General features: G+C 47.7%; 1 protein-coding gene across 3 annotated transcripts in view; it reads right to left on the bottom strand.

Moving 5' to 3' along the window:
* Positions 1-27,377, bottom strand: part of RPRD2 (regulation of nuclear pre-mRNA domain containing 2) — a 476,068-nt gene that overhangs the window by 204,007 nt on the left and 244,684 nt on the right. For all 3 annotated transcript variants that reach the window (XR_015302626.1, XM_086947466.1, XM_086947467.1), the window contains exons 7-8: positions 14,844-15,019; positions 13,666-14,464 (exon numbers count right to left, since the gene is read on the bottom strand). Coding sequence is in view for 2 of the 3 variants with exons in the window: in XM_086947466.1 (XP_086803592.1) it covers positions 13,666-14,464; positions 14,844-15,019 (975 nt within the window). In the remaining variant the exon portion in view is untranslated. The remainder of the gene's footprint in view (positions 1-13,665; positions 14,465-14,843; positions 15,020-27,377) is intronic.

A 27,377-nucleotide genomic window follows, 5' to 3' on the forward strand; every position in this document is an offset into this window, starting at 1 on the left:
CCGCGAGCGGTTGGAGCCGAAGCTTCGACACCACCAAGGCAGCTTTCGGCGTCAATACTTCCTGAGAGTGTCCGCTCTGCTTAGGCGCGAAGGCCTTCGGCGCCGACTTGGGAGGAAGGGTAAAACGGATTGGCGTTTGTTCCTTGGCAGGCTTCGGCGTGGGCCTAGGCACTACAGTGTCCTGGCTGGGAACAACAGTGGACTGTTGGATCCGCTTCAAGGATTCTCCCACCTTCTTTGTAAGGGATGCCGAGGGCTGAACCGTCGCGAGCGACTCTTCGTCTCCGAGAGTCCGGTCGCCGGTAGGCCTTTTCTTCGGTGCCGACGCCCCATGGCCCGGCGCACCATCAGCGTGACGCTTCTTCGAAGCCTGTTTCGGGTCCGCGACCCCTTCCGGTGCCGACGCAGCCGCGTCGGATGCCTTCACCTTCGGCGCCGACCCAGAGGGCTTGGATTCGGCCATTTTTGCGCGGCTCTTGTGGTCGGCCATTTTGGCGTGGCTCTTCGAGTCGGCCATTTTGGTTGTCTTGGAAGTTGACGCCTCCAGAACCTTCTTTACCAACGCCACTTTCGGTTTCGGTTTCGCATCCGAGGGTGCGGGACCAGTTGGCTTCACTTTCGTTTTCTTATTAGAAATGTCCGTGACCGGGCCCGGAGGCGGGGACGTAGGACTCATAGAAAGATCTTGGGTAAGCCCCGAAGGCGATCCCTCGACCTGGGCCGTATGACTGGGGGCAACCCCGGAGTCCGGTTGGGGAAGCTCTTCTTCAGAGCTATCCTCCATCGTGGCACAAATCAGTTCGTCGTCCCCTACCTCACCGGAGACTTCGTCGCAGGTTTCCTCATCCGCGTCGTAGGTTTCTTCCTCGGACGCGGGTTCAGAGTCCGACCTTTGTACGCTGTCTCCCTCCTCGACCGATTCCTGAAAGATGTCATCTGGTGGGGGCGCCGAAGCCGACAACTGTGCCTGGAGTCGATTAGCCCGGCGAATCTTCAAAGTTTTCTTACTCCGAAACTTTGAACACGCCATGCAGGTGTCTTCACGATGATCCGGTGACAAGCATGTGTTGCACACGGGGTGCACGTCGAGGTGCGAATATTTTGAGTGACACAGCGGACACTTCTTGAATGGAGTCCGCTCCATAGTAAAGTGGTAGTGTAGGCCCGTCCGCGTCGAAACACGTGGAAGGGCAGTAGGAGATTGGAGCTGAGAGTCAGTAAGAAAACCCGAACGCAACAATACCGACGCCCAGCCTAAAGACCTTGTGGTCTCAAGTAGAATCGAACAACTATCGGTTCCGAAGGAGGGAACCGAAAACACATCCGAACCCTATGGCGGAAAAAAACAATCTGGGGATGGAGGCGATGCCCATGCGCACTGTAGTCCAGGGGAGGAGCCACCTATCTCGTGATACTTCGAAGACTCTTCCAGGACAACAATGTGCAATCATCCGGACCCAACACTAGGTGGCGGACTATGCACAGATATGAATTCAGCAGCCCACATGCCTCGAACATACAAGAACAGAAGTGAAATATTAACATCTTTTTGTGACATTTGTATTAAAGCTTGAGAGAACATATTTGAACCAGTTGTTGTTGAATCGTTGTACAGATTGTTGCTGTGGTGGCGCTGAGTGATGTTTGGGTGGCGATGAGTGATGATGTGGCGTTCAGTGATGCTGTGGTAGAGCATAGTGATGTTGTGGTGCCCCCGAGTGATGGTGTGCTGAGTGATGCTGTGGTATTGCGATAGATAGAGGGAGGACGATAGATAGAAGTGTGCACTGATGGCTGGTGGTGTGTGAATGCCTGGTGAAAGCGTGCAGTGACGGCTGGTGGTGTGTGCGTGCCTGGTGAAAGTGTGCACTGAAGGCTGATGGTGTGTGTGTGCCTGGTGAAAGTGTGTACTATGTCTGTTGATGTGTGCCTGGTGGAAGCGTGCACTGACGGCTGGTGGTGTCTGTCTCCGGTGAAAGCGTGCACTGATGGCTGGTGGTGTTTGTGTGTGGTAAAGCGTGTTCTGATGAGTGATGGTGTCTGCGTGGTGAAAGTGTGCACCAACAGTTTGGTTTTCAGTGTAGTTGTGTGTGTGTGTGTGTGTGTTTGTGTGTGTGGTTTATGTGGTTGTGGGTGGGTGTGTGTGGTTGTGGTTGTGTTTGTGTGTGGTGTTGTGTGTGTGGTTGCACTGTAAGGCATTCGCAAGCGTGGCAGTGCTAGAGTTCACACCTTTCAGTGAGAGGCTGACGTCTTGGCCTTTACAAATATCGAATTCACAATATTTCCAACAAAACAGGAAGAGGCAAAGAAGCAAAAAGATGTGATGAATGTCCAGATATACCTTTTGCATCCAGAAAGATTTTTAGTTTAGTAAAAAACATAATAGATAGATATTAGCAGCACCTGTTAAAGAGGAGGATGAAATGTATTATGCTATGTGGTTGCGCATGCATGAATAATAAATAAAGGGGAAGTATCCGCCACACTGGGAAGTCAATGGACAAGGGGGGTATATAAATATTTGCATCTAACCGAGGACATATTTACACAAAGTACCTGGAGGAGAACAGTTTTAGAATAGGTTTGTATAACTTGGACAAGGGGATGCATTGCTGACAATTTAGAAGGACTGTGAAGCAGGCTTGGTATTCCTTGGTAAACAGTAACCTTTGCGTTTCATTAATCATTCCATTATTGAGGTATTATGTCAAATGTCATGTCAATATCAGTCTAACAACTAACAAAGGGCACAGAACGTCACGTGAAAGAGTATTATACACGCCTCTGTAGCCTGGGGAATCTCATGACAATTATCGATGGAAACCCGGTTGCAGAGGAGCAGGGAGGCCGTATTTATCAGCCCAGAGAGAGAAAAAAATCTCCAAACAAGTCACCCTTCGAGCATCTCACCGAAGAGTGTACAGAACGGAGGAATAAATTGCTTCCTTTCTGATTCCAATTGAAAAAAGGAATCAGATAAAAGCATCAACAGAGAACATCCTATTATATCAAGTATCGGTGGCTCCTCTGAACCAATTGAAAAGGAAAAAGTAACTAAAATAAGGTCTTGCTTCATTTTTAACGGATATTTACCAGAATAAGACACTACTGCTAAAGAGGGTCTTGGCAACATTGAAGTCTTCAATCTGAAGATTTTGGTGTAACCCTAGTCAAAAAAACGTCCTGAAGAAGGTGAAACTATTGTAGCAATTACCGAAACGCCGCGTCGACTCTTGTCTTTTTGACTTCTTGTGACTATGTATACTGTGTTATTTGCAAATTATAAAAGCATTGTTTTTATTGTTTTTAAAGTTTTTAATTTTAGAGTGTAACCCTGTAAGGGAGGTACCCAATAAATTGCTCTATATTTTTATAATACATTTCAGTTTTATTTGTTTCTTCCTGTGCTACCCACGACCATGAAGGTTAAATTCACTGCATAGACACCCCAGTCTCCCTAAGAGTTCACCCCGAAATCTTAATACTACACTGTCGTAAAACATTAAACTCATTGGTCAAATTTTATTGGCCATTCAACATACAGGGTCTCGTCACATTTTCTTTGAATCTCAGGACAAACCCAGTAGTTGTGGGGCGTTTAAGAATATGGAAACGACGGATGTAATGGAAGAATGTTTTTTATTGTAATTACATTTAGAGTGTTTATTAACCCTGACGATGTGTTTAATCTGCTATTCAAGAAAATAAGCCAGATGGACCTCTTGGATTTGAAAGCACAGATCCACAGCATTGTTAGCGCCTGATTGCCTCCTAAAAGTAGCAAAAGTCGCCAAAACCCCATAGAAAGTCACTGAATTACGCGGTTCAGATCAGAGGTTTTTTAAAGAACTCAAAACAGCCAGCCGGCTCATCAATGCTATTCCCAGCTACAGTCACAGAAAGTTAACTGCATACTTGCGGTCATCCATGCAAAGGAGCGCTTAGTGGCTTTGACCGAAGGGTGAAGCAGTACATAAGTTATACAGTGATGAAGCCACTGGCAGCCACTTTCTAAAGTCGTACACGCACCACCATTAATGCCGCTGTAACACTGACGGGGTGCGGGAATAAGACAAGTTTCTGAATAACCCACATGCCCTACTCCAATGCACTACAGCTGTGCCCATCCCTTTGTTTACCCGGTGCCCTGCCCACCCCTGACCTTACGCTGTGATGCGGGCGGTCTTGTAGTGGTGCTGCCAGAGCCCGGGCAGAGGTGGTAGCAGAGAAGCAGAAGCAGGCCTGGGCTGCGGGGCAGGAGCAGAGCCCGTGGGCCGGAGAGTCCCCGCATCTCCGAGGCCGGCAGCACTCACACTGGGCTAGATCCCCTTACCTGTAAACACGGGCAGCTAAGGACAACAAATTCCCCCCGGAAGCAGTAGCGACACAACAGTACTGCTTCCTGTCTTCTGTCAGGCGCAGAGGAACGCAGCAGCCCAGCAGAGATGACAGGCAGGCGAGGAGTAAGTGAATAAATTACAAAAGCAAACGTTACGTTATATGAGGCAAAAGTGACAATTGTGAGCAAACAAAATACAAGAGGTAGCAAACGGTGCAGCAGGGAGCTCTGGGGACAGGCCAGCGCTGAGGGGCACTCAGCCAATGGCGCGCTAGCAGGGTGGAGCCCCTGGGGCGGCCGAAGTGCAGGGGCTACGAATCCTGCGCAGCCGCCGTCCTGCCCCGCCCGTGCACCGCTGGAAGTTGTCAGACTGTCCCTGCTTGGGAGGCCCTGGCTGCATCGCTGCCGCCGCCCACCCATCGGGAGCCGAGGACACGGCGCTCCAGAAATGATTGTCCCCAACAGCAGCGTTGAGGAACGGCTATCGGAAGCAGGTGAGAGGGAGGCCCCGCGGGGGCCCGTGCAGGAGCGGACTCCCATACACGCAGACGTGTGTGTGTATGCGTGAGTGTAGCTGTTGCGTGCGAGTGTGCATGCGCGAGTGTGGCTGTTGCGTGTGTGTGTGCATGCGTGAGTGTGGCTGTGTGTGTGTGTATGTGTTATTTACTTGCTGGGAATGTGGGATAGGAGATGTGCACGGCGCAGGGCTGTACATGCGCGCACACGCGATGAAATCGCCGACGGCCCTGCGCGTGCCCACACTCTGACTCACATTCCCAGCAAGTCGGCAACAATAGATGCTTCGCTGACGCAGTGCTTCGCACTTCTAACACAGCTCGACCTAAAAAGTCTATTGCCTATTTGAAAAGCATTTAACCAAAGTAACTCACCTGAGAAAGTATATTTTGATACCTTGTTGGTTCTAAAATAAAACTATATATTTTGATACAAAACAATTGGCCTAGAGTTCAGTTCTTGAGTGTGCGAGACCATTTGCTGACTGAGTGTGTACAAAGGCTTTACACTGTCCTCTGATACTGCCTTACTGCTCGACCAAGCTACCACTTTAGAAAGCAAGGTTATATCTAACTTTAGCCTCTGCAAAAACCTCTGGGGACTGTGGACTCTATACACACTGTACCTTACTTGGGTCCAGTATATATAGAGCCACTTTCTTACAGTGTGACCAAGAGCTGCCTAGATACCAGCATCAGAGAAAGATGGGGTGTGGTAGTGTCAAAATATGCAATACATGGTGTCATTATATGCAGTTTGGGGATCAATTCCGGACTGTCTTCCTTCAAATTAGCCCCTATAATATATTTTTGAGAAGGATGTAGATCTGGCCAGTTGTTAGGTTTACCTAGTGTGATTACTCTGCTATGCCTGAACTGCGGCTCCTCCACTCCTGCATTTAGTAACCTGTGCTTGGTTTACGATCCCTGCAGTCAGATAATCAACCTTACTACGCAAATTAATTAGAATGGATTTTTTTTTAAGATATTTGAAACTCTCAGAGACATACACTATTTAAGCACAGAGTACTAAACCCCAAACAAGGCGAGCAACTCCCAGAGCAGGGCAGAGAAAACCACCTCACCACCAATAAGAAGGCATTTAGGCATGTCACAGGGATACTGGTTCTATTAAACATGCCAATTATTATCATGCTGCAAAAATGTATTGGAACTTAATTCCATTAAAAATCTGGACAGGGTCACACTGCAGTGGTGGGAGGAGACCCTGGCCCTCGCCATCTGAACAACTCCAACCTCAGTTGTGATGCATGGAGAAAGATGGAAACTGTGGAACCACAGAAGTGATATTTGTAATCCAAGCCGCTCAATGTGACTAAAGTAAATAACTTTTAAAACAAAGACTGGTAATTTGTGTGCCAAGAAACCTAAACTGCAACCAAACATTTGGCAGGTTTCACCAATAGAGGACATCACCAAGTCTCTGTTTACATATTAAAATTAGCTGTAATGGAGATCAAGCATTCCTGTGTTGCAGTCTTAGCACACCTAGTTCACAAAAGTGCTTGATCTTGGACACACCATATCCTTACAGAGCCTTTGTCTCAAAGTTATTACTTAGACTCCACACAGAAAATGACCACCAAGGATATCAATAATTTAATAAAAATTCCAAGGAAAGGCCCCTGGGGCAATTGTATTCATATGATTATTTTTAAATCATGTTATGGCTAAATAAAAGCTAGTTCACAGGCGATAACCGCCTGGGCAGCTACATTGAGAGATTACTGAAATACAATAACTATTGAGCTCAAATTATGTCTATGCTCTTGAATTTTATTTATTATAACACTGTTGTGGCAATATTAAACTTCTTACACATTCTTTGGTGTGGAAGACTTATTCCTCCACTCACAAAAGTGCCTTTTCCCTTTTGGAGAAAATAAAATAGGCCTAATTAGATTTTCACCAGTGCCTGTAGTGGCACTTAATTTGCATAATGGAATCGCTTTATGGCAGTCCCATGATGGTTCAGTTCTACTTTTGTAGGCATTCACATTCCTCCATATTGCTGTCCCACAACACAAACACGTTCCTATAGCAATGTAGAGCAGGACACGTATGCGTGTCTTCGTTCAGTCTAGTGAACAGTAGCCAAATAGTGCTATTTAGAGAGCGGCCACAAGAAGTTAAGACTGGACCTTAAGCAGCCTGCAGGACATAAGAGTACCCCTGTTATAACAGATGCCCCAGTGCCTGATAAAAGAACTGAATTATACGTTTTGGGCACAGCAGAACAATATTTGAGGATTGGGTGGTCTGATACAAACACAGTATAAACAGGCCTTGGAAAATCATTAAAGTTACCAGATCTGCTGGTCTAGTGACTTGAATAATCTACTCGATCTAACTGTAATGTACTTGATCAGTAAACTGGTCTCAAATTGTTTGATCCTTGGCAATACAGTCTTGCTTTTCTATTTACTAATCACATACGAGAGCACCTTCAAACAAGTGAGTTCTGCATTTGTTGCACAAAAAAGTATTTTGTTTGATTCAATAGACTAAACTTTTTCTCCATGTGTGATAAGGTTGTAGCCCACACGAAGGGTACAAATGACCCATGACTTGCCTCTCAGTTCACCAATAGTATTGTCATCAGGCTGCAATGTTTCTCAGTTTAAAAACTCACTGTTCATAAATATATTACTAAGGTATGACGTGGTAGCACACTGTCATTTACGGACTGCATATTCTCTATTTAAACTGTCACAAACGTTCCTACTAAAATGCAGTTTTGCTGATAAAACTATACCGCATACAAATAGTTTGTGGAAATTGGGTTTCAGCAAATATATTTATCATTTGGGTATCACCAATTAAAGTGTCCAGATTTATTTTTTTAATCCTATTAAATTCTTTGAGTCCAGCACACAGAATTACAAAATATAGGTGTGTGCTCCTAACTTCCAAAATATATTTTGAGATGTGTGCAGTTCATTTACAATCCGTTTAAATGTTTGAAAAAACTGACATGTTACAGCCTTCCATTTCATACTAGTTATTCAGCAGAATTATCAGACAGTTCACTCTACAGACTCAGGTGTCCCCAACAAGTACCTTGTGATCTTCTAGTAACTCTCCAGGTACCTGTGAGTAGCTCTCCTGGGTGCAGCCCAGCTTATTACAGAAGTTTTTGCTTAGTTAAATTATTATATGTATACCATATAATAATGTATTCGAGACAAACGCACAAGTTACTACTTGTGTAACGATACATCTGTAAGAGACATTATTTAGTGCTAGATTCCTTACCTTAGAATATCCCCAGGCGTCAGACTGGATCCGGAAGGTTTTCCATCAGCAGTACCCCTGCGTGTTGGAAGGTGGTGTTGTACGGCTCTGCGTCCGTCACTGGCGTCATATGCGGCGAGATGACATCACAGAGACTACATAGGCGTCACCCATGCACGCTGTCAGTTCTGTGCACGACTTTCCGCACCAGGAACGCAGAGCCATACAAGCAACTGACCACTGGTGCCATGAAACTAGGGCCCAGAAAGGGATGACCTTAACCCTAGAAATCAGTTCGCAGAGCGGGGAGGATGGGTGGGACAATAAGGAATCTATCACTAACTAATGTCTCTTACAGATATATCGTTACACAAGTAGTAACTTGTGCAACTGATAGAGCACGTTAGTGATAGATTCCTTACCTTAGAATAGATGCCCCAGCAATATCAACTCCGGTGGTGGGTCTGCGAACAAGATTACACCAGAAAGTCCGGGAGAACAGAACGGCCATAGAAGCCATCTCTCCGGACCGGACTGTCAAGGCAGTAATGTTTGGTAAACTTGTGCAGCGAGGCCAACGTAGCTCCCTGACAAATGTCCTGCAAGGGAACGCTGCGTCCCAAGGCAGTAGTGGCTGCTGTTGCACTGATAGAATGGGCACGCAGCCCCACAGGAGGCTCCTTCTTAGCAAACGAGTAACATGCTTTGATGTACAGAACGACCCACCGAGAGATGGTTTGGTTGTGCACGGCCCGATCTTTTTTGGCTCCCACGGAGCCAACAAAAAGTTGGTCATCCACCCGGAACTATTGTGTGTGCTTCAGATAGAACAAGAGCGCATGTTTGGGTCCAGGCGGTGGAGCCTCTGTTTCTCTTTTGAAGGATGCGGAGGCGGAAAGAAGGTGTGCAAAGTGATGTCTGCCTGATGTGGAAGGGCGTGACAACCTTTGCCAGGAAAGAAGGACAGGCCCTTAAAACCACCTTGTCCGTATGAACAGAAAGGAAAGGAGGTTTAGAAGAAAGAGCCTGGAGCTCATTCACTCTTCTGGCAGAGGTGATAGCTACCAGGAAAGCAGTCTTGAGAGTGAGAAGACGTAATGGACAGTTATGAAGGGGCTCAAAGGGAGTGCACATCAGAAAGGTCAAGACAAGATTTAAGTCCCACTGAGGCATTATAAAAAAAGGCACGGGAGGAAACGTGTGTGTAATGACTTTGAGGAAGTGATTAACAACCGGGGAATTAAAAAGAGAAGGCTGTTCTGGAAGCCATAGAAAGGCAGAGATGGCCGAAAGATAACCTTTGATAGTGCCCAGAGCAGAGCCCTGCTGGGCCAAAGAGATGGAACAGAAGGACCCCGGAAAGAGGAGCAGAAAGTAATCCACAGCCTTTGCTGTGCACCATGCCATAAATTTGTTCCACCTGCAGGCGTATACTGTTTTAGTGGAGGGACGCCTGGCTGCCAGAATGAAAATCACAGACTTTGGGAGGAAGATCGAAAGCTGTCAACTGTCGGCGCTCAATCTCCACGCATGGAGGTGGAGGCTGGACAAGTTCGGGTGGAGGATCGTCCCCTGCTGCTGCAACAGAAGATCGCCATGCTGAGTAGCTCAGGATACCGGTATCTTCATGCCCAATCGGGTGCCACAAGGATGACTTGGGCCCGGTCGCGCCGAATCGTCTTCAGCACTCTGGGCAGTAGTGGTACAGGCGGAAAGGCGTTTAATAGACTGCAGCTCCACTCGCAACGAAAAGTGCTGCCTTGGAAAGGTCCTCCTGAAGAGGCAGAAGAATCGGGGGAATCGACAGACATGCGGAGTAGCTCGGATACCAGTATCTTCGTGCCCAGTCCGGAGCCACAAGGATGACTTGGGCCCGGTCGAGTCTGATCTTCTTCAGCACTCAGGGCAGAAGTGGTATAGGCGGAAAGGCGTACAACAGACCCCCCAACTCCACTTGCGACGAAAAGCGCCTCCGAGCGAGCGGCGCCTTGGAAATTCCAACGCGCAGAACTGATGACATTGCGCGTTCTCTTCTGTGGCAAATAGATCTAACCAAAGCTCTTCCCACTGCTGAAAGAGGCCTTGCGCCACGTCAGAGTTCAGACGCCATTAGTGATCCATCATGCACAGACGGCTGAGTTTATCCGCCCTGGCATTCAGGGAACCTGCCAGGTGTTGAACCACCAGGGTCACTCCCTGATGTTCCAGCCACTGCCAGAGGCACAGAGCCTCCTGGCATAGGGTCCACGACCCCACCCGCCCTGTTTTATTGCAGTACCACATGGCGGTGGTGTTGTCCGTGAACACCTGCACTACACTCCCCCGGACAGAGTGGAGCAATGCTTTCAGTTCAAGACGGATCGCCCACAGCTCCAGAAGGTTGATGTGGAGCCGGGACTCCGCTGGAGACCAGAGGCCCCTGATCTCTGCCTCTCCCATGTGCCCCCCCCAGCCCTGGAGGGACGCGCCTGTCACAACTACGTGCTCAGGTTGGGGTAGGGAGAGGGATCTGCCGCTGACCCAATTGCGGTCCGTGAGCCACCACTGCAACTGTCGGACTAGTTGCCCTGATGCTGGGCCCACTGAAACTTCAGGTCCCACTGCAGAGCCCGCATCCGCCACCTGGCGTGATGCACCAGAAGGATGAGAAGGCCATCAGCCCCAGAAGCCGCAGAGTCAAGCTGACCAAGACTCGGGATAACGGCTGAAAGATCGGAATCGGAGCCTTAATATCCAGAACCCGCTGTTTGGGAGGATGAACCCGAAACCGCGCAGAGTCTAGAACCGCTACGATGAAGAGGAGCTTCTGAGAGGGACACAGGTGTGACTTCGGCACATTGATGGAGAACCCCAACAGGTGCAGGAGGTCGGCTGTAGTCCGAAGGCGGCAGACGACCGTTTGGGGTGAGCCCGCCTTCATCAACTAGTCGTCGAGGTAGGGGAAGACTGAAACCCCTAATCTGCCCAGATGAGCTGCGACCACCGCCATCACTTTCGTGAATACCCATGGGGCACTGGTAAGGCCAAAGGGGACGGTAAACTGAAAGTGTTCGTGGCCTACCATGAACCACAGGTAGTGCCGATGGGCCGGCAGGATGGGGATGTGAAAATAAGCGTCCTGCAAGCCCAACGCTACAATCCAGTCTCCCGGGTCCAGGGCAGCTAAGACCTGAGTCAGTGTCAGCATCTTGAACTTCTACTTCCGGAGGAAGCCGTTGACGTTTTGCAGGTCCGAGATAGGGCGTAGGCCCCCTTTGCCCTTCTTGGGAACCAGAAAGTAGTGGGAATAACAACCACACCCTACTTCTGGCCCAGGAACGCGGTTGATGGCCCCCTTGGCCTAAGAGGGCCGCAACTTCCTCTCGCAGAAGATCCAAGTGATCCCCCAACACGCGGTGGTACTGCGGTGGCATGGCTGGAGGGGTCGCCTCGAAGGGGAGGGAGTAGCCCCTTCGGACGATTTGCAGCACCCACCTGTCCGAAGTGATGGCGCGCCAGTGTAGGAGGTGATGGCAAACTCTGCCCCCCACTGGCGTTGTGTGTGCCTGAAAGCTCGGACTAGGAGGGCTTTGAGGCGGATGCTGCGGGGGTGGATGTTGTCTGGCCTCGCCGTTGTCCCTGGGCACCGCTACAGCGGTTACCACGTCCGCCACCGCACTGGAGGTTACTCTGTGGCCCATGGCTGGCAGGACGTGTGGGGGTGGCCCTTCCTTAGCCACGAATGGAGCGAAAGGCAGCAGGTTGCTGGCGCGGGCACACAGGCCCAAGGACTTGGCCGTAGCCATAGATCCCTTGAAGCGCTCAAGCGCACGGTCTGCCTTGTCGCCAAAGAGGCGACTGCCATCAAACGGCATGTCCATAAGGGTGTTTTGGACATCAGCCGAAAAGTTGGCGGACCTCAGCCAGGTGTGGCGACGAATCGCCAGCGTCGTTGTCCCTATTGTATCCAACCCACATCGGCTGGAGTACTGTGCCGCATCTTGACCATCCACAAGGGCTTGGGCAAGTTTAGTTCGGGCCTCCTCTGGACATTGTGGCAGCACGTCCGCGACAGTGTCCCACAGAGAGTGGGAATAACGGCCCAAGAGGCACGCGGTGTTAACTGACCGAAATCCCAAACTCAGTGAGGAGAACATTTTCTTACCATACTGTTCGTACCTCTTGGATTCCCGATCGGGGGAGCCGTCGGAAATGCGGTCTGGGAGCTTGAGGCGCTTGCGGGACCGTTCCTGCCTAGCCTTCGACGTCAAGGCCCGGCAGTCGGGGCACGACTTGTCATTGTGGGCGGGCCCCAGGCAATGACGACACCAGCGATGGGGATCGGTAACCGACATCAGTTTGCTGCAGTTGACGCAGGGTTTGAACCCGGGCATCCTTACCGGCACCGGAGTCGTTCGACTTAGAAAAGTGATCAAAAATGATCGAAAAAGTTTAGTCATAAAATGACTACGGGTACCATTTTTTCCGGATCGGCGATTGTTGAACGGAAAAAAGAAGAAGAACTGACATCAGAGCGCGAGGGCGGCGTCTAAGTACTCCGGCGACGTCATCCCGGTGCCAACAACGCCGAAGACGGACGCGGAGCCGTAGACGCCTACAAACGCGCAAGGGTACTGCTACGCAAAGGTTTCCGGATCCAGTCTGATGCCTGGGGATATTCTAAGGTAATTAATCTAATACTAACCTGTTTCTTTCAGAGACTGTCTTGCGTTGTTTATCGTGCTAAAAATTGTACACATTACAGTGGTCCGTTAACAAAAAGGGAAAGAAAGAAGCAGCATTTCGCCTACCCCTAACCTCACCACCAAGCTTGGGACAATAGTTTCCCAAAGCGAGCAATTTAAAAATCCAATCAGCATTAAGAAAATGAAAACAAAAGTTAGAGCATAACGTTTGCAAACAGACAAAGTCAGAGCTACAGTGGAGCAAAAAGCCACTGTAGGATTTACTACAAACAGCCTTTTGAGGAAGATACACAGCCGGTTGTATTGAATGGGCAGCACCTAACTACAAGTGCAGCCTCTGGTTGTTTTGAAACACAAAAACAGGAGTTTTTTTCTATTTAAATTACCTCCATTTTTGAAATGTGTTTAAAGTTATATTGGGATCCTGCTAAACCCATTGCAAAGATTCTAGTAGTTGATGGTGAGCATCAGTGAAGGTTAACGTATCAGGCACAAAGAGTAAAACAATAAAAAAAAATAAAAAAAAACACACACCAAGAAGCACAAAGTATTGGGAACTAAACATGTGGAGTACACTTCCCCCAAATGTGCGGTATTGTACTTTTGGCTCTTGAATCATCTACTGTGCAAACATGAGGCCAACAGTAGACAACAGAAGCTGAAGCCTGCATTTTTCTTTTTAAAGATAAAAAAAGATGTGTGGGTTTAACCACTTCCATGCTAATGACAAGGTCAACTCGTCATGGGCTTTACCTGCCCTGCGCTTATGACGAGTTGACCTTGTCACAAACAATGGGGTTCATAAATGATCAGCGCCCAGCGGGAAAACCCTTAGCAGCCAAGGTGTTAAAAAGTACGTAGAGGAACATACCAATGATTTCTGCGGAGTCTTCATCAACATCGGAAAGTTCCATATCCTCTACATTGCGATTATCTGCCGCTGGCTCACTGCAATAATCTAGGTTGGGCTTGGTTAGATGAACAGTGGAAGGTTCTTTATTATGAACAGAGGACGCAGAAGACTCAGCACTTTGTACTGTAGCAGGTTTAGAACTATTCACTGTAGTAGACTTGGAATGATTGTTTACACCTGGCATGGAAGTCTGAACTGTGCCAGACCTAGCAAGGGCTGCAGCAGACTCAGTATGAACTGTAGAAGGTTCCACACGAACGGCAGCTGCTGGGGTGGATTGACCTATGGCAAGCTCTGCACCAACTGCTGGTGGCTGCACACAAACTGGGGTAGGTTTGGCATGAATTGCAGAAGTTTCAGTACGCACTGCGGCAGACTCTTTACCAACTGCAGTTGTTTTGGCATGATTCGAAACTGTCGCAGTATGGACTGTTAATGCTTCAGCACGGACTGTCGCAGGCTTGGGACTGACCCCAAAAGGTTCTGCACAATCTACAACAGGCTTGTCACGTTTTTCTGGCACAGACTCCTTGTGTTGATCTACTGCCGGCTTTGATGGAACAGACTTCTTAGGCTCCAACGTAGGTGAAAGAGACTCTTCATCTAGTCCAGGAAAAGGAGAGTCTGAACCTGCTGGAGAAGGTGCATCCATTGTGGGTGAAGGCACCGGAGATTCTTCTGGATCTGGCAGGGTAGCTTTTAACTGATCAAGTTTCTTTTTCAGGTTGCTAACTCTGTTAGCAAATGTTGTATAAGCCTAGTGGAAAGAAAAAGCTTTTTCAGTTTCATATTGGTTAATAATGCTAAGATAATAATTCGGGAAAGAAATGTAGTGTTCATGCAAAACAATTATCATGCACCTTGTGCGACAACAGTAAATTGTTTGATTCCAATACAAATTAAATAAAACGGGAGGTTAATAAGGGGAGTGTCTTGAATGTACTTGAAGAAATCAATACTGTGGACTAAAGGCTCAAAGTTAATTTGAGTTAATCTGAACATTGAAATGCAGATCCTACTCACCAGACAGACAATACTATGACCAGCGGTTCTCTTCACCTGCCGCCACATATTAAGACAAACATTTTGTAAAACCCACCAAAGTGCTTATTGACTAAATTAAGAAGTAAACTTACATTAGCTACCACTTTCACCTCCTTATACTGAGCTTCGTAAAAAACTCCTGCATTCTCCAAGGCTTCAGTCACCTTAGGGCTCGCTTTCACCTGCTTGTCCAAAATGGACACAAACTCCTCCAGCTTCGTACTTGCTTCCTCAAAGTCCTTGGAAAATTTCTTCCCACCTGCTTTATCTAGAAAGTCAGTCAGAAAGAGACTCAGGTCATCACAAGAAAGTGTTTAAGTGTTGAAGAAAAAAAAATGTAAGCAATGTACAACTGCATTGAACTGGTCTTTTTGAAAAGACACCTTATTGACAATTCTCAATTAACACACCAGAGAGATCCTGTCTCTTCATCTTTTAACAATTTTAAATGAAAGCTGCCCTTAGGTTCATTTCTCTGTGAAACATTCTTTAAATTAACCTTGCAGTGAAAATAAAAGTCAAATACAGACTGAAGGCCTGATTCATAAAGGGCCTCCGCACTTGCGGCGGAGCCCTTTGTGACTCAAGTCCTGACTGCCTGAGTATTTGCAGGCTAGAAGAGTTGATTCTTCGGATATTAGATTTATTGTATATTTGGGTTACAACCCACGGGAGGACTGGTCAGTCCGGGCAATCCCTCGGTAGGCTGGATGGGGTGGGGGCCGGTTTCGTGACAGGGGGGCCGGTTTGGTGTTGGGGCCGATTTGGACCAACCGTGCGTAATGATCGGTCCAAATTGGCCCCAACAACAGAACACAGTGCTTACAGCAGTACATTAAATAAGCACAATCAGACCGCCTGGCTCTCCGAGAGGCCTGGTGTGAGCTGCAGTGCTGCGCCAATTTCGAATAAATTATTATTTCATTTTGACGGCAGCCTGCTTAGCTCTGGGTGAATCTAGTGCAACAATGTTACAGATGAATCTGCCCTGGGGGCTGGGCCTGCCTGCTTTGAAATTCGCGCTCACTGCCCAATACCGAGACCTCGGGCGGGGCCTGGCCTGAGCAGGTCGTTACGTTAATGGCTGTGCTTACAGTGCATGTGGCGCCGTGGGGGGGATGTGACCTGGTCACCTCACGTCATGGAACAGTTAACAGGAAGGAAGTCGTCGGTCAGAAGCGGCGGGACTCGACAGGAGTGTTGTGCTGTATCGTTGTCGCAGTCTGAGAGAGAGTGCGCTGCTGAGTGCGTATTTATCATCCGGTGTTGGACCACGGGCGGGACGGCACAGCATTGACCTCACCTGACTCACTCTCTGAGTCTCATCATGGTGGCCGCGCGGCATGACAGGCATGATCGGACGCTGTGTGCGGTGCAGGGAGCCTGCATCTTGCAGTGCTGTGCGGCCAGCTGCAACCCAGTAAACTCACCGCCGCGGCCCCCGGACCGGCGCTCGGAGACTCTGACTGAGAGACAGTGCAGGCCACAGACTGGACTGTGAGACTACAGAAAGAACTAGACGTTCACAAGTAAAGTGAGTGCTATTTGTTTGCAATCTTCCCCCATGATTTCCCATTTGGCATTGGCTATTTGACCTGTAATTTTTGAAGAAAACTGGAGTTATCTTCATTAGGACCGTAGTAAACAGCACATAGGAAGCTGGAGCTGCCTATAGAGAGGACTGCCCAGACTGATCAGTCCCCAGTTATGAAACCTGATTCCCTTATTTGCACGCACTATAATAGCTACTCCTCTAGTGGAACCCTTTTGTTTGGAACAAAGAACTTCCTGAACCCGGCCGAGTTTTGTGAATACTTGATCACACACTTCTGCTTCAAGATGGGTCTCTTGTAGAAGGTATACATAGGCCTCAATATTTTTTAAGAATTTGCACACTCTTATTTGTTTTTTCCGGCTACCTAAACCATTCAAATACCAGGAAAGGAATTTGCTACTTGATGTTACAGTAAGAGCCATTATCTAATGTAAACATACCTTTGGCTAATAGTGGCCTATATTCAGATTCAAACTTAAGAGCATAAGGACTTATGGCATATGAGGACATTTTTATGTATTTTACCACCCCCCCCTGCAATCTCACCCCTCCCTCCCCCCGTGGAACCCTCCCATCCTGTTTGGCGTGGACACGCCTTTGGGGGACCCCACACCCTTGAAACACCACACTAAATGCAAAGAGATAAAAAATAAGAAATATTCCCCCGTGCTAAATGTTAAAGTTGCCCCCTTTTTTATTCCCTGTTTTTTTCCCCATTTCTCTCCTTTTTTGCATTCCTACCTTTTTATTAGTGTAGTTCCCCCCTCCCCCCCTTTTTTTCATTATCTTCCGGTTAGCGAATTTGATCACATGGAAGAGTGGATCTATCTCATTCTATTACCCATCTACTAGTTCTGGGCTTATGTAGGAGCAGCTCCTTGAGTTCTTTTTTTCTTCTTCTTTCTTTCTCCTTCTTAAGCTTGCTTCTAGTTGTTACATGGAACGAACTAATTCTTCATTTTTAATAGTAGTTTGTCCATTTCTTCTGGATGGTTACAGGTAAACATCTTATTATTCCACATGATCTTAAGTAGAGCGGGGTATTTCATTTGGACTTGGGCTCCCAGGGAACGAAGTTCTGGCATCCTGGAGCCCAGCTCCCACTGCCTTTGAGCCGTCTTTCCCCCTATATCAGATCTTACTCGATAGGGGTTGGCTCTATAATGGAGAGAAGAACGTGCCAGACATCTACTAAGAATCAGTTCTTTGACATTGTATGTTTGAAAGTATACCAAGATCTTCCTGGGCGCTTTACAATCTGGATGCAACCTAAAGGGGTCTCTGTGCACCCGCTGAATCTCAGCGTCTAAGTCGATATCCAACCGATCCTTTAGAATATCTTCTCGTAGTAGCCTGCACACAAATCCCTTAATGTCCTCAACTTCAGCCCCTTCAGGTATTTTAAGGATTCTGAGATTATTCCGCCGACTTTGCGTTTCCATTCTCTCCATGTCCATCATAAGAGTTCGATTTTGTGCTTTAAGAGCATCTATGTCTTTGGAGTTCCCTGTTGATATTTCTGAGAGCTTGGTGACCTTACTCTCCAGCGCGCTAGTTCGGGCCGCAATCCCTTCTAGCTTAGCCTCTAATGCTTCGAATCTGTCATGCAACCCCTCTGATTGCTCTCGGAGATCTCAAACTTGTCCAGCAAGTCCTCCCTGAGTGATTGAAATGAAAAACTAAGTCTGTCCCTCTCGATCCCAACCTCAGCAGGCATTTCGCTGGTATGTGTGACAGGACTGTGTATAACACTGGTAGAAGGGGGAGAGGAGTGAGATGGGGGCTCAGTTGGAGCTGTATGAGGGGTTAGAGGGGAGGAATGGGCCGCAGAGCTCGGTGAGGCCTGAGCTGCAGATGAGACCGGAATTAAACCCACCGTGGGTTCTGGGGCAATCAGAGCAGGAGGCCCCTGAGTTTCTAATGGTGGAACGTTAAAAATGGAGTCACGTTCCGGGTTGGAGAGAGCCAAAACCCCTGAATCCTCATCATTGGCGACCAGTTCCAGTGCTACATACCTATTCTTCAGTGGCAAAGTGGGAGAGCTAGGCACCTTATCTGGTTGAGAGGTAGCCCCCTGCTCAACCCCCTCATCTTCTTTCCCTGCAGTCTCGATGTCAGTCATTTTTGCTTCCAACTTTACTCCTGATTTCTCCCCTGGGCCCTTCTTGGAGTTTGCTCCATTATCTTGAAATAACTTTTAAGTGAGGGAGTACTTTTCTGCGCCTGGAGTTGCATTATTACCTTAGCAGCACCTTTCCTTGCTCCACCCTTCCTCTTCTGTTTATAGGGAGACAAAGGCGTTGGCCCCCCTCTTTCAACTGTCTCTGTAGAGTCCAAAACCCCCTGCCTCTTCAGGTCCTGCTTGGACCTAAGCTGGTATCTATTCTTTAACTCTCCGACTCTTCCTTTATGAACAAAACCCTCAGGTTGGTGAGAATTGGCAATGGAAGCCCCCGGAGTTGGAAATGCCCCCTCCTCTGCATTGCAACCCTTATTAACTCTGTCTGCTTTACTGCCACCACTCTGAAAGGGTATAGTTGAGGCTACTCTCGGTGTGTCAGCCTCCATGCAGACCGCCCCTCTAGGAACCTCCTTACCGCTAGTTCGAAAAATCGGGACTGCAGCAGGATTCCAGCACACCGGGCCTCTTATGCGGGAGATAAGCTCTCCCCTGGAATGATGCCAAAGGCTTCTTCTACTATCGAGAACCTCTCGTTGCACACGCTTATCCTCAGCAATCTGGTTGCGTGTAGCAGCAACTTTCCATGACCGGCTCGTTACGCGACTCCGCTCTCTCGTCTCCTTCCTGGTGTAGGACCGCTCAATCATTCCGCTGGGTCCTAGTGCCCCGGAGCGCTTGCAGCCGACCCCCGGCAAAGAGAAAACAAAAGAAAACCCAAGCAGGGGGGATCTTCAGTAATGCCCAAAAGTGCTTCAAAAAGATGCCATCAATCCTCACCGCATAGTCATGGGGCGTTCATCTCCTTCGTGGGGAAATTTCTACGCAATAGGCGGTCTGTGGTGCCTCAGAGTGCGGAGCCCCGCAGCAGCTGTCAGCCTGCTGCCGGCATGTTCCTCCTGGAGTCTCTGCTTCTGGCTGGAATAGGGGCACGACTTCTCCAGGACCAGGACATAAATAAATAAAACATTTATATTGCGCACGGATACTCAAGAGTGTCCCGGCGCGGAGGTGAACCATAACAACAAGCAGCATATTTAGATGGATTGATTAAAAAGGAAGGTCTTCAACTCTTTCTTAAAAAGCCAGGAGCCATGCCGCCAAACTCAAGGACGAGAGGTTGGGGTGCAACATCTGCCCCCCGAACTTCGTGAGAAGGTCCGGCCTGCACGGCAACCGTATGTGTGGAAGGAGGGACCGGTGTAGAAGGTCCGTGAACCACCACTGTCTGGGCCATTCCGGGGCAATAAGGATCATCCGTGCCCTGGACCGGGTCAGCTTGATGAGCACCGCTGGAATCAGGGGAATGGGCGGAAAAGCGTAAACAAAGCTGTTCGACCAGTTGATGCAGAGTGCATTCCCCAGCGTCCCTTGCTGGTAGTACCTGGAGGCGAAGTCTCGGCATTTGCTGATTTCGGCGGTGGCGAACAGATCTACGTCTGGAGTCCCCCACCTTTCGAAGACTTCTCCTAGTACGTCGTCGTTTATGACCCATTCGTGGTTTTCCTGAATCAGTCTGCTCAGTGCGTCCGCCTGAACATTCTGCACACCTGGCAGATGGGTAGCCGTTATCGTCAATTCTCTGGCCAGAAGCCAGCGCCAGATCGTCTGCGCCTCCCGAGACAGGGTGCGCGATCTCGACCCTCCCCTGCTTGTTGAGGTAATACATCGTGGTCGTATTGTCCGTCTGTACAAGCAGAGAGTTGGTCCGGAAGGACGGATGAAAGGCCTTCAGTGCCAAGTGAACAGCCCTGAGTTCCAGGAAATTGATGTGATACGTGGACTCCGTCTGAGACCACGTTCCTTGAATCTGTAAGTCTCCCGAAATGCGCTCCCCAGCCTTGGAGAGAAGCATCCGTCACGATAGTCTGAGTAGGAATGTCCTTGTGGAAGGGAACCCCTCTGAGGAGATTCTCCGCTGAACACCACCACTTCAGAGACTGAAGAGCATGCAGAGACAGTCGTATCTTGTCGTCCCAAGATCCTTTCCTCTGGTCCCATTGGTCCTCCAAGCACTCCTGCAGTGGTATCATGTGTAGTCGTGCATGAGGAGTGAGTAAGATACAAGAGGCCATCGACCCCAGTAGAGAAGACACCGTCCTCACTGTTGTAGATGGAGCGGTCATAAGAGCCTGAGCCTTCCGAAGGATCGATCGCCGTCGCTCCTCCGAAGGAGACACGCTTGATGACAGCGTATTGATGGTGGCTCCTAATTATTGAATGCACTGGACCGGGATCGGGACAGACTTGGACATATCGATGTGCAACCCCAACTTGTTCAAGAGAACGCACGTCTTCTGGAAGTCTGCTTGAGCTTCCGAGAAGGAGGAGGCCTTGATCAACCAATCGTCCAGGTACGGGTAGACAAACACCTGGTTCTTCCTGAGGTGTGCCGCTACCACTGCCATGCACTTAGAGAATGTCCTGGGCGCGGATTTCAGTCCGAAAGGCAGCACTGTGTATTGGTAATGGTTGGTGCTGACTTGAAAATCGCAGAAACTTCCTGTGTTTGTACGCGATGGGCACGTGGAAGTACGCATCCTGTAGGTCTATGCACAAAGCCAGTCCCCCTGTTGCAACTGAGGATAAATCTGATGCAACGACAGCATACGAAATTTTTCTCTGCGAATCCACTTGTTTGCCTGCCGCAAGTCCAGAATGGGCCTGAACTCGTTCTTGTCCTTCTTGCGAACCAGAAAGAACCAGGAGTACAGACCTCTTCCTCTTTGAGACAGAGGAACGTCTTTTATCGACCCTTTTCCTTAACAGGATATCGGCCTCCGCCTGGATACTGCGAGCTGACCGGAGGGATCGCTGGAGGAGGGCTGATGAACCGAAGACAGTATCCATTGCAAACAATATTCAGCACCCACTTGTCCTGAGTAATTTTTCTCCACTCTGCCAGAAAAAATTGAACGCTTCCCCCCCACCGGAGCGGATAACGGATGAAGGGGAAGTAACCGCTCAGGGTCGAGACCCGGCCGGGCCCTTGTTCGCGGTAGAGGACTGTTTCCTTTCCCTCAGGGTCCTTCCAGAGAAGCCTTGGCAGATAACACACTCCTCTGGAACATGAGAAGCTGGAAGGCAGAGGATACACACCTCATGGTGGTCCGACCTGGCCTTTTTCCTGGAGCACTCCGGGCATTTGTCGAATAAGGCAGGCATCTTCGACAAAAACAGTGAGAAAACCAAGAAGAAAGGCCCCAAAGTACAATAAAGTACTTAAACTGTGAAAAATAGTGAAAAAACACCAAATAAGTCCCAAAAGGGAGAGCTCAATGCTCCAGGGTCCTGCTAGCAGGAGCCGGAAAAAAGAACAGAAAATAAGAGGGACCTGCAGGGCATTCTGGGATACTGTGAAGTTCTGGAAAGTTCTCTTAAAGGCACAGTATCCTATTCTGAGCCACATAATGGCAGCCTATGGGGCTTGTCTGTACATGTCTTCCTCTCTATCATCCAGAGCGGTTTGTGCTGAAGGCAAGGGAAATCTGCACAGGCTTTGCTGTTTTGTGGATTTTTGGTGGACTTTCTAGCTGAAGTACTGGACAGTGTAGCCTTTTATAGGCTGCATTATATGTCTTTAAATTCTCTCTTAAGTGTCTGTGCAGTTCTGCATTTTTTCGACACTTTAAGAGATTATTTTTGATTGCTCCGGGGTCCACGCACATGGGCGGGACTATTCACTAGATTATGACTGTACACAGAGATCCCCTACTACAGAACCATAACAACAAGCAGCATATTTAGATGGATTGATTAAAAAGGAAGGTCTTCAGCTCTTTCTTAACAAGCATAGTGTCCTGGATATTGCGCAGCTCCAGTGGAAGGGAATTCCAGGCCACTGCAGCCTTAACAGAGAGGGAGCTACCCCCTAACCGAACCCTGCGGAAGCGGGGAACAGTGGTCAGGCGCAGAGTGGTAGAGCGAAGGTTTCTAGAAGGCGTGTAGAAGGAAAAGCGCCTCTGGAGATAGACCGTGCCAAGACCATGCAAGGCTCTATGAGCCAGCGTAAGGGCCTTGAACTGAATGCGGTGGACAACAGGCAGCCAATGCAAGTCGCGTAAATGCTGCTTCATGCTTGTGTGCCGAGGGATTTGCAGCAGAACCCTGGCCGCCGCATTCTGAATCACTTGCAATTTCTTTGACTGGTATCCCGGGAGTCCGACGCATAAGCCATTGGCGTAGTCAATACTGGATAAGATCAATGCCCGAGTGACCATTTCCTTAGCAGAACGAGGTAGCAAAGGGAAGAACTTCTTAAGAGATTTTAGGATACCAAAGCATACCCCTGCCAATCGCTTTATTTGAGTGGAAAAACGAAGATCCTCCTCAAACCAGATCCCTAGGTTTTTTGCAGGATTGCCAGATGACAACAGCTGGGGATACTCAGGGGGCCACAAAGTCTCCTTAAAGGATGATGGAAAAGGGCCATAGAGGAGGAGGCACATTCTTTTCTTTTGCTAGTTTCAAAGAGCAGCATGTGCAGTCCAACTTCGGTTCAGCCTTTTCTTTGCTAGTTCCAGGGCAGCCCTTCGGTGGTCTTGTCCAGTCAAGTTAAATCAGAGTTCTGGGTGACAGGGGCGTCATCCATTCAAGAGGTGTGGCTACCCCTGGGCAACAGACCCTTGGAAAAAACGGTTTAGCCATTGCTTTCCACTCTTTCTCCTGGATGCCAACCTCTCTGCCCAACCAAAACAGCCCCTCTCTAGTGTATTTAATGGTTGCCCTTCAAAGGTGGCTTTCCTTTTGAAGTTTGCCTTTTGGGCCAATACCTTGCCTGTCTTCCTGTTAGTATTAAACATTGCATGTGGTGGTCTGCACTCCTGATTCTTCAGCGTTTGATCCTTGTCATTTTTTCTCAATGTTTCCGTAGTGCGTGCAAAACCGGGTAGTGCTCTGCCCAGAGTGCACCATAATTGTATAATGCAAGTGGGGAGCGTGATTAGCGCTTCACTCCCGGTTGCAATGCATGAATAGATACTAGATCCTTAACCTTCGTTTTTTAACCTTAGGCCTTTAACCTTTTTACTCAAACTCGTCCAATATATTTCGCCAAATTCATCATGTTTTTAAGTCATTTTTCAAAAATCCACACAAAACTTTAAGTGCTTTTTTGTTCAGCTTCTCATTATCACGTTTGCCCATCCGAGCCTCTTCGCAAATAACGGTCAAAAAAATGCACAAATTGGTTCCAAGCAGTCTTCTTTATTAACCCAATGCATTTCAGGCATATGAAAGCCCTTCTTCAGGGGTAACTGAATTAATTTACAGACAACTAAGAGATGGAGTGAGTTACAAACAAATCCACAGTGACCCTTCAAAAGACCTGGCTTTGTTGATATTTCATACTACACAAAAAGGCCTGGATGAGGGTTTTTTATCGGAGCAAGAATTCAAATTTCTGAATCAAAGTCATCCTCGCCTGGCGACAATTTACACCTTGCCCAAGGTACATAAAGGCTTAGATAACCCTCCCGGACGCCCAATTGTGTCCGGATGCGGATCCATGTTGGAACCTCTCTGCCAGTACATTGATTTCTTCTTAAAACCCCTCGCCATCAAAACCAGGGCATACCTCCATGATACCACCCAAGTTATCAATTTGATTGATCAAAGACCATTCGATTCCAATACTCAATTACTAGTAACCTGCGACATAGTATCACTGTATACTAGTATCCCCCAACTCGATGCCATTGCAGTAATGGCAAAGGCCCTTGACACTAGGACGGCTCCAGTTCCAGTCCCAACATACTTCATCTTAGAACTTTTGAAAATTGCAATGATGAGCAATTTTTTCATGTTTCAACAAGACTTTTTTCTCCAAACCAAGGGAGTAGCGATGGGGGCTATTTTTGCCCCCAACCTGGCAATACTATATATGGATGACTATGAGAGTAAATTCATCTTCAGTGACACCAATCCATTCGGACACCACATGGCTATGTGGGTCCATTATATAGATGGTGTGCTGTGCATCTGGGACGGCACTAAAGAGGACCTTACATCATTTCACACATGGCTTAATACAAAGAGTACGGACATTGAATTCACTCTGGAAGCAAGTAAAGAGAGGATCCCGTTTTTGGACATCACTATGTCAATTCTGAGACCAACTTGCTAGAGACAACTATTTCGTAAACCATCCGAACGAAACTCTTTATTAGAGTACAACAGCCACCACCCCAGGGGGTTGCGTGACAACCTCCCCGTGGGCCAAATCCTCAGAATTCGCCGTAACTGTTCCTGCAAAGAAAATTATATGGCGGAATCGCAGGACCTCACAGAGTGCTTAACAGCACGAGGATATCCGGCAAGTCTAGTCAAACGTGCTCGCAAAAGAGCTTGGTATAGCACTCGAGAAAATTGCGAGCAAAAAGAGGACTCGGCCAGAGAACGCGTTATATGTGTCACCACATTCTCCACTCGCAGCAATGATATCAAGAAAATCATCAACCATCATTGGAGCTTAGTGGCAGACGATATTGGACAGAAGGCCTTACCATTACATTCTTTTAAGAGAGCACGTAACATCAGAGACCAAGTGGTACAATCATTCTTACCGATACCTCAGAACCCCACCATTCAATCATTGTGGCATCTCCCACAACATTGTAGGACACACTAGATGTGGATCGTGCGCAGCGTGCAATACGACAATTCAGACCAAAGATCTAACCTACAGGGGCAAGACCTATACACTCAAATCCCACACCAATTGTAATACGTCTAACGTAATTTATTGGATTAAATGCCCATGCGATTTGGCGTATGTAGGCCAAACCCAACAAAAGGTTAAGACCTACAACATGGTAGCAGAATTAGATGTGGAGTACAGGGGGCCCCCTTAGTAGACCACTGCACAAGAAAAGGCCACACTCCAGACACTCTACAGTGGGTAGTACTGGGGAAAATCAATTTGGGACCCAGAGGTGGAGATATTGCACATATCCTCACCCTGAGGGAATCCAAATGGATGACAACCTTGGATACCATTCGTAATGGGCTGAATGAGGCTGAAAGTAGTCATGCTCAACTGGCTAGGTTCGGCCATTGAGCTGCTCAATATAAAGATCTTCACCCTCATGTCTGAGAGGTGCATCTGTTTAAATGAATTACTGTATTATCAGACTAAGTCCTTATTCTGTTCCAGCAATGCACTTATTTTGACATGGTTTGATTGAGCCATCTTCTAAAACATGCTAACATGCTTCCTTGTGGATCGAATCTTTGATGTATCATCTTTCATGAAATGTTTCTCAGTATATTATAAGTGCCCAGCTAAGTATCTGGGGTTCTACATTTGCTTAACATTGAAATACTGTAATATAATACATTTTGCCTTTTCACCCTCCTGTGTGAGAGGTGCTCGGCAAATGATATCCTAATGTTTATACAACGTGATGCAGGATTAATTATTGGTATGCTGTATGCGAGAATAATTTAATTTGTTTGACCAATGCTGTCCGTTTATGAACTTTGATCATACATCAGGCGTATGATAGGGCCCTCTCCGAACTAAACTGCAATAAGTAGTTTTGCTTATTCTTCCGCTAAGATCGCATCGGTGCTTTCCCATTAACAGGACGAGTTTGTTTACATTAGTTCATGACCTGGAAATGATTGTGCGGCTATTCTGCTGTTGCCCGCAGCAACGACCCGGATGGGCTCGTAGTCCTCCTTCTATTTTTGGCAAACACACCCACTCCCTTAGGGATTGCAGACACGAAGAGGCTGCTCTCACGCTTTGGGAGAACTGACACCAGTACTAGGTAAGAGACGCTCCAGACCCATGTTCACTTTATGCCTTATCGCGCTTGCCCCACACTATTAAATATCATAATTACCGCCCACAGATACGGCGTTTGGGTGCGATCGTATATGACGCACAGCCCTCGGTTACCATGACGGGATAACCACTACCTTAGCGACTGTAGACACCAAGAGGCTGGGTCGTAATTAAGGAGAATTTCACGCTAGTATTAGGTAAGACTGGGCTCATTTAAATCTGCCATCTGATTCTTCATCACGCTTATTCAATATCACTGAGAGTCATAATTACCACCCTACAGATACGGCGTTTGGGAGCGATCGGCCTTGACACAATCCAAATTCCTGCCACAGGTACGTGGGCACTATGCTCCCTTATAATTAATGGCCTGTTACATTGGAGGCCGATTTGAATTACATAGCCCCTCCTGTTTACTCTTGAAGGTTGTCCTATATTTCTCTGACCGAAAACGTAAAGAATAGTACATACTTTCGGTGTTCCTTGCTGCAGGTAGGCCAACCCTAATGCATGTAATATCAGAGCTTCAATTGTTCGATACTTCGAAGAATCTCATACGATATGATAACCATATCAACTTCCTTCCTCACTAGTACGAATAGGCTCATGCCTATACTGTCCAAATGTCAATCTTGAACATTTTTAGAAGGTTACTTCTTAATGTCTCATGCAATGATCTTCAGCTATACTATGTTCCAGAATATTAACCCTGTTATTGACAGTACTTTGGTTTCTCCTGGTTGAGTCAGGATTGCTTGTGTTTCTGTTCGTTGTTTTTAACGTGGATAAGTTAGGTACCATTCATTGAGTTAGAAAAGTATTCATTCAAGTATCCAATAGTGTATAATGGATGATTTTTCATCTCTGGTGATCCAAAGACAGTAATTTATTATCTTTATTACTATAAGTAACTTTTCTTTAGAACCATGGTAATATTTGAATTGTTTTGTTTACCGCTCACTACGGTAACTCGATATTCACTGTCGCTCTTCATTATATTCATGTTACACTCTTTACATCTTTACAGAAATTGTAGTGCACCCTGTATATACCCTGTCCTGATGAAGACCCCGATGTAAGGCAACAAGTACGCCTACAATTGT

This window comes from Lissotriton vulgaris, chromosome 12 (assembly GCF_964263255.1).
Source record: "Lissotriton vulgaris chromosome 12, aLisVul1.2, whole genome shotgun sequence".
Lineage (NCBI taxonomy): Eukaryota > Metazoa > Chordata > Amphibia > Caudata > Salamandridae > Lissotriton > Lissotriton vulgaris.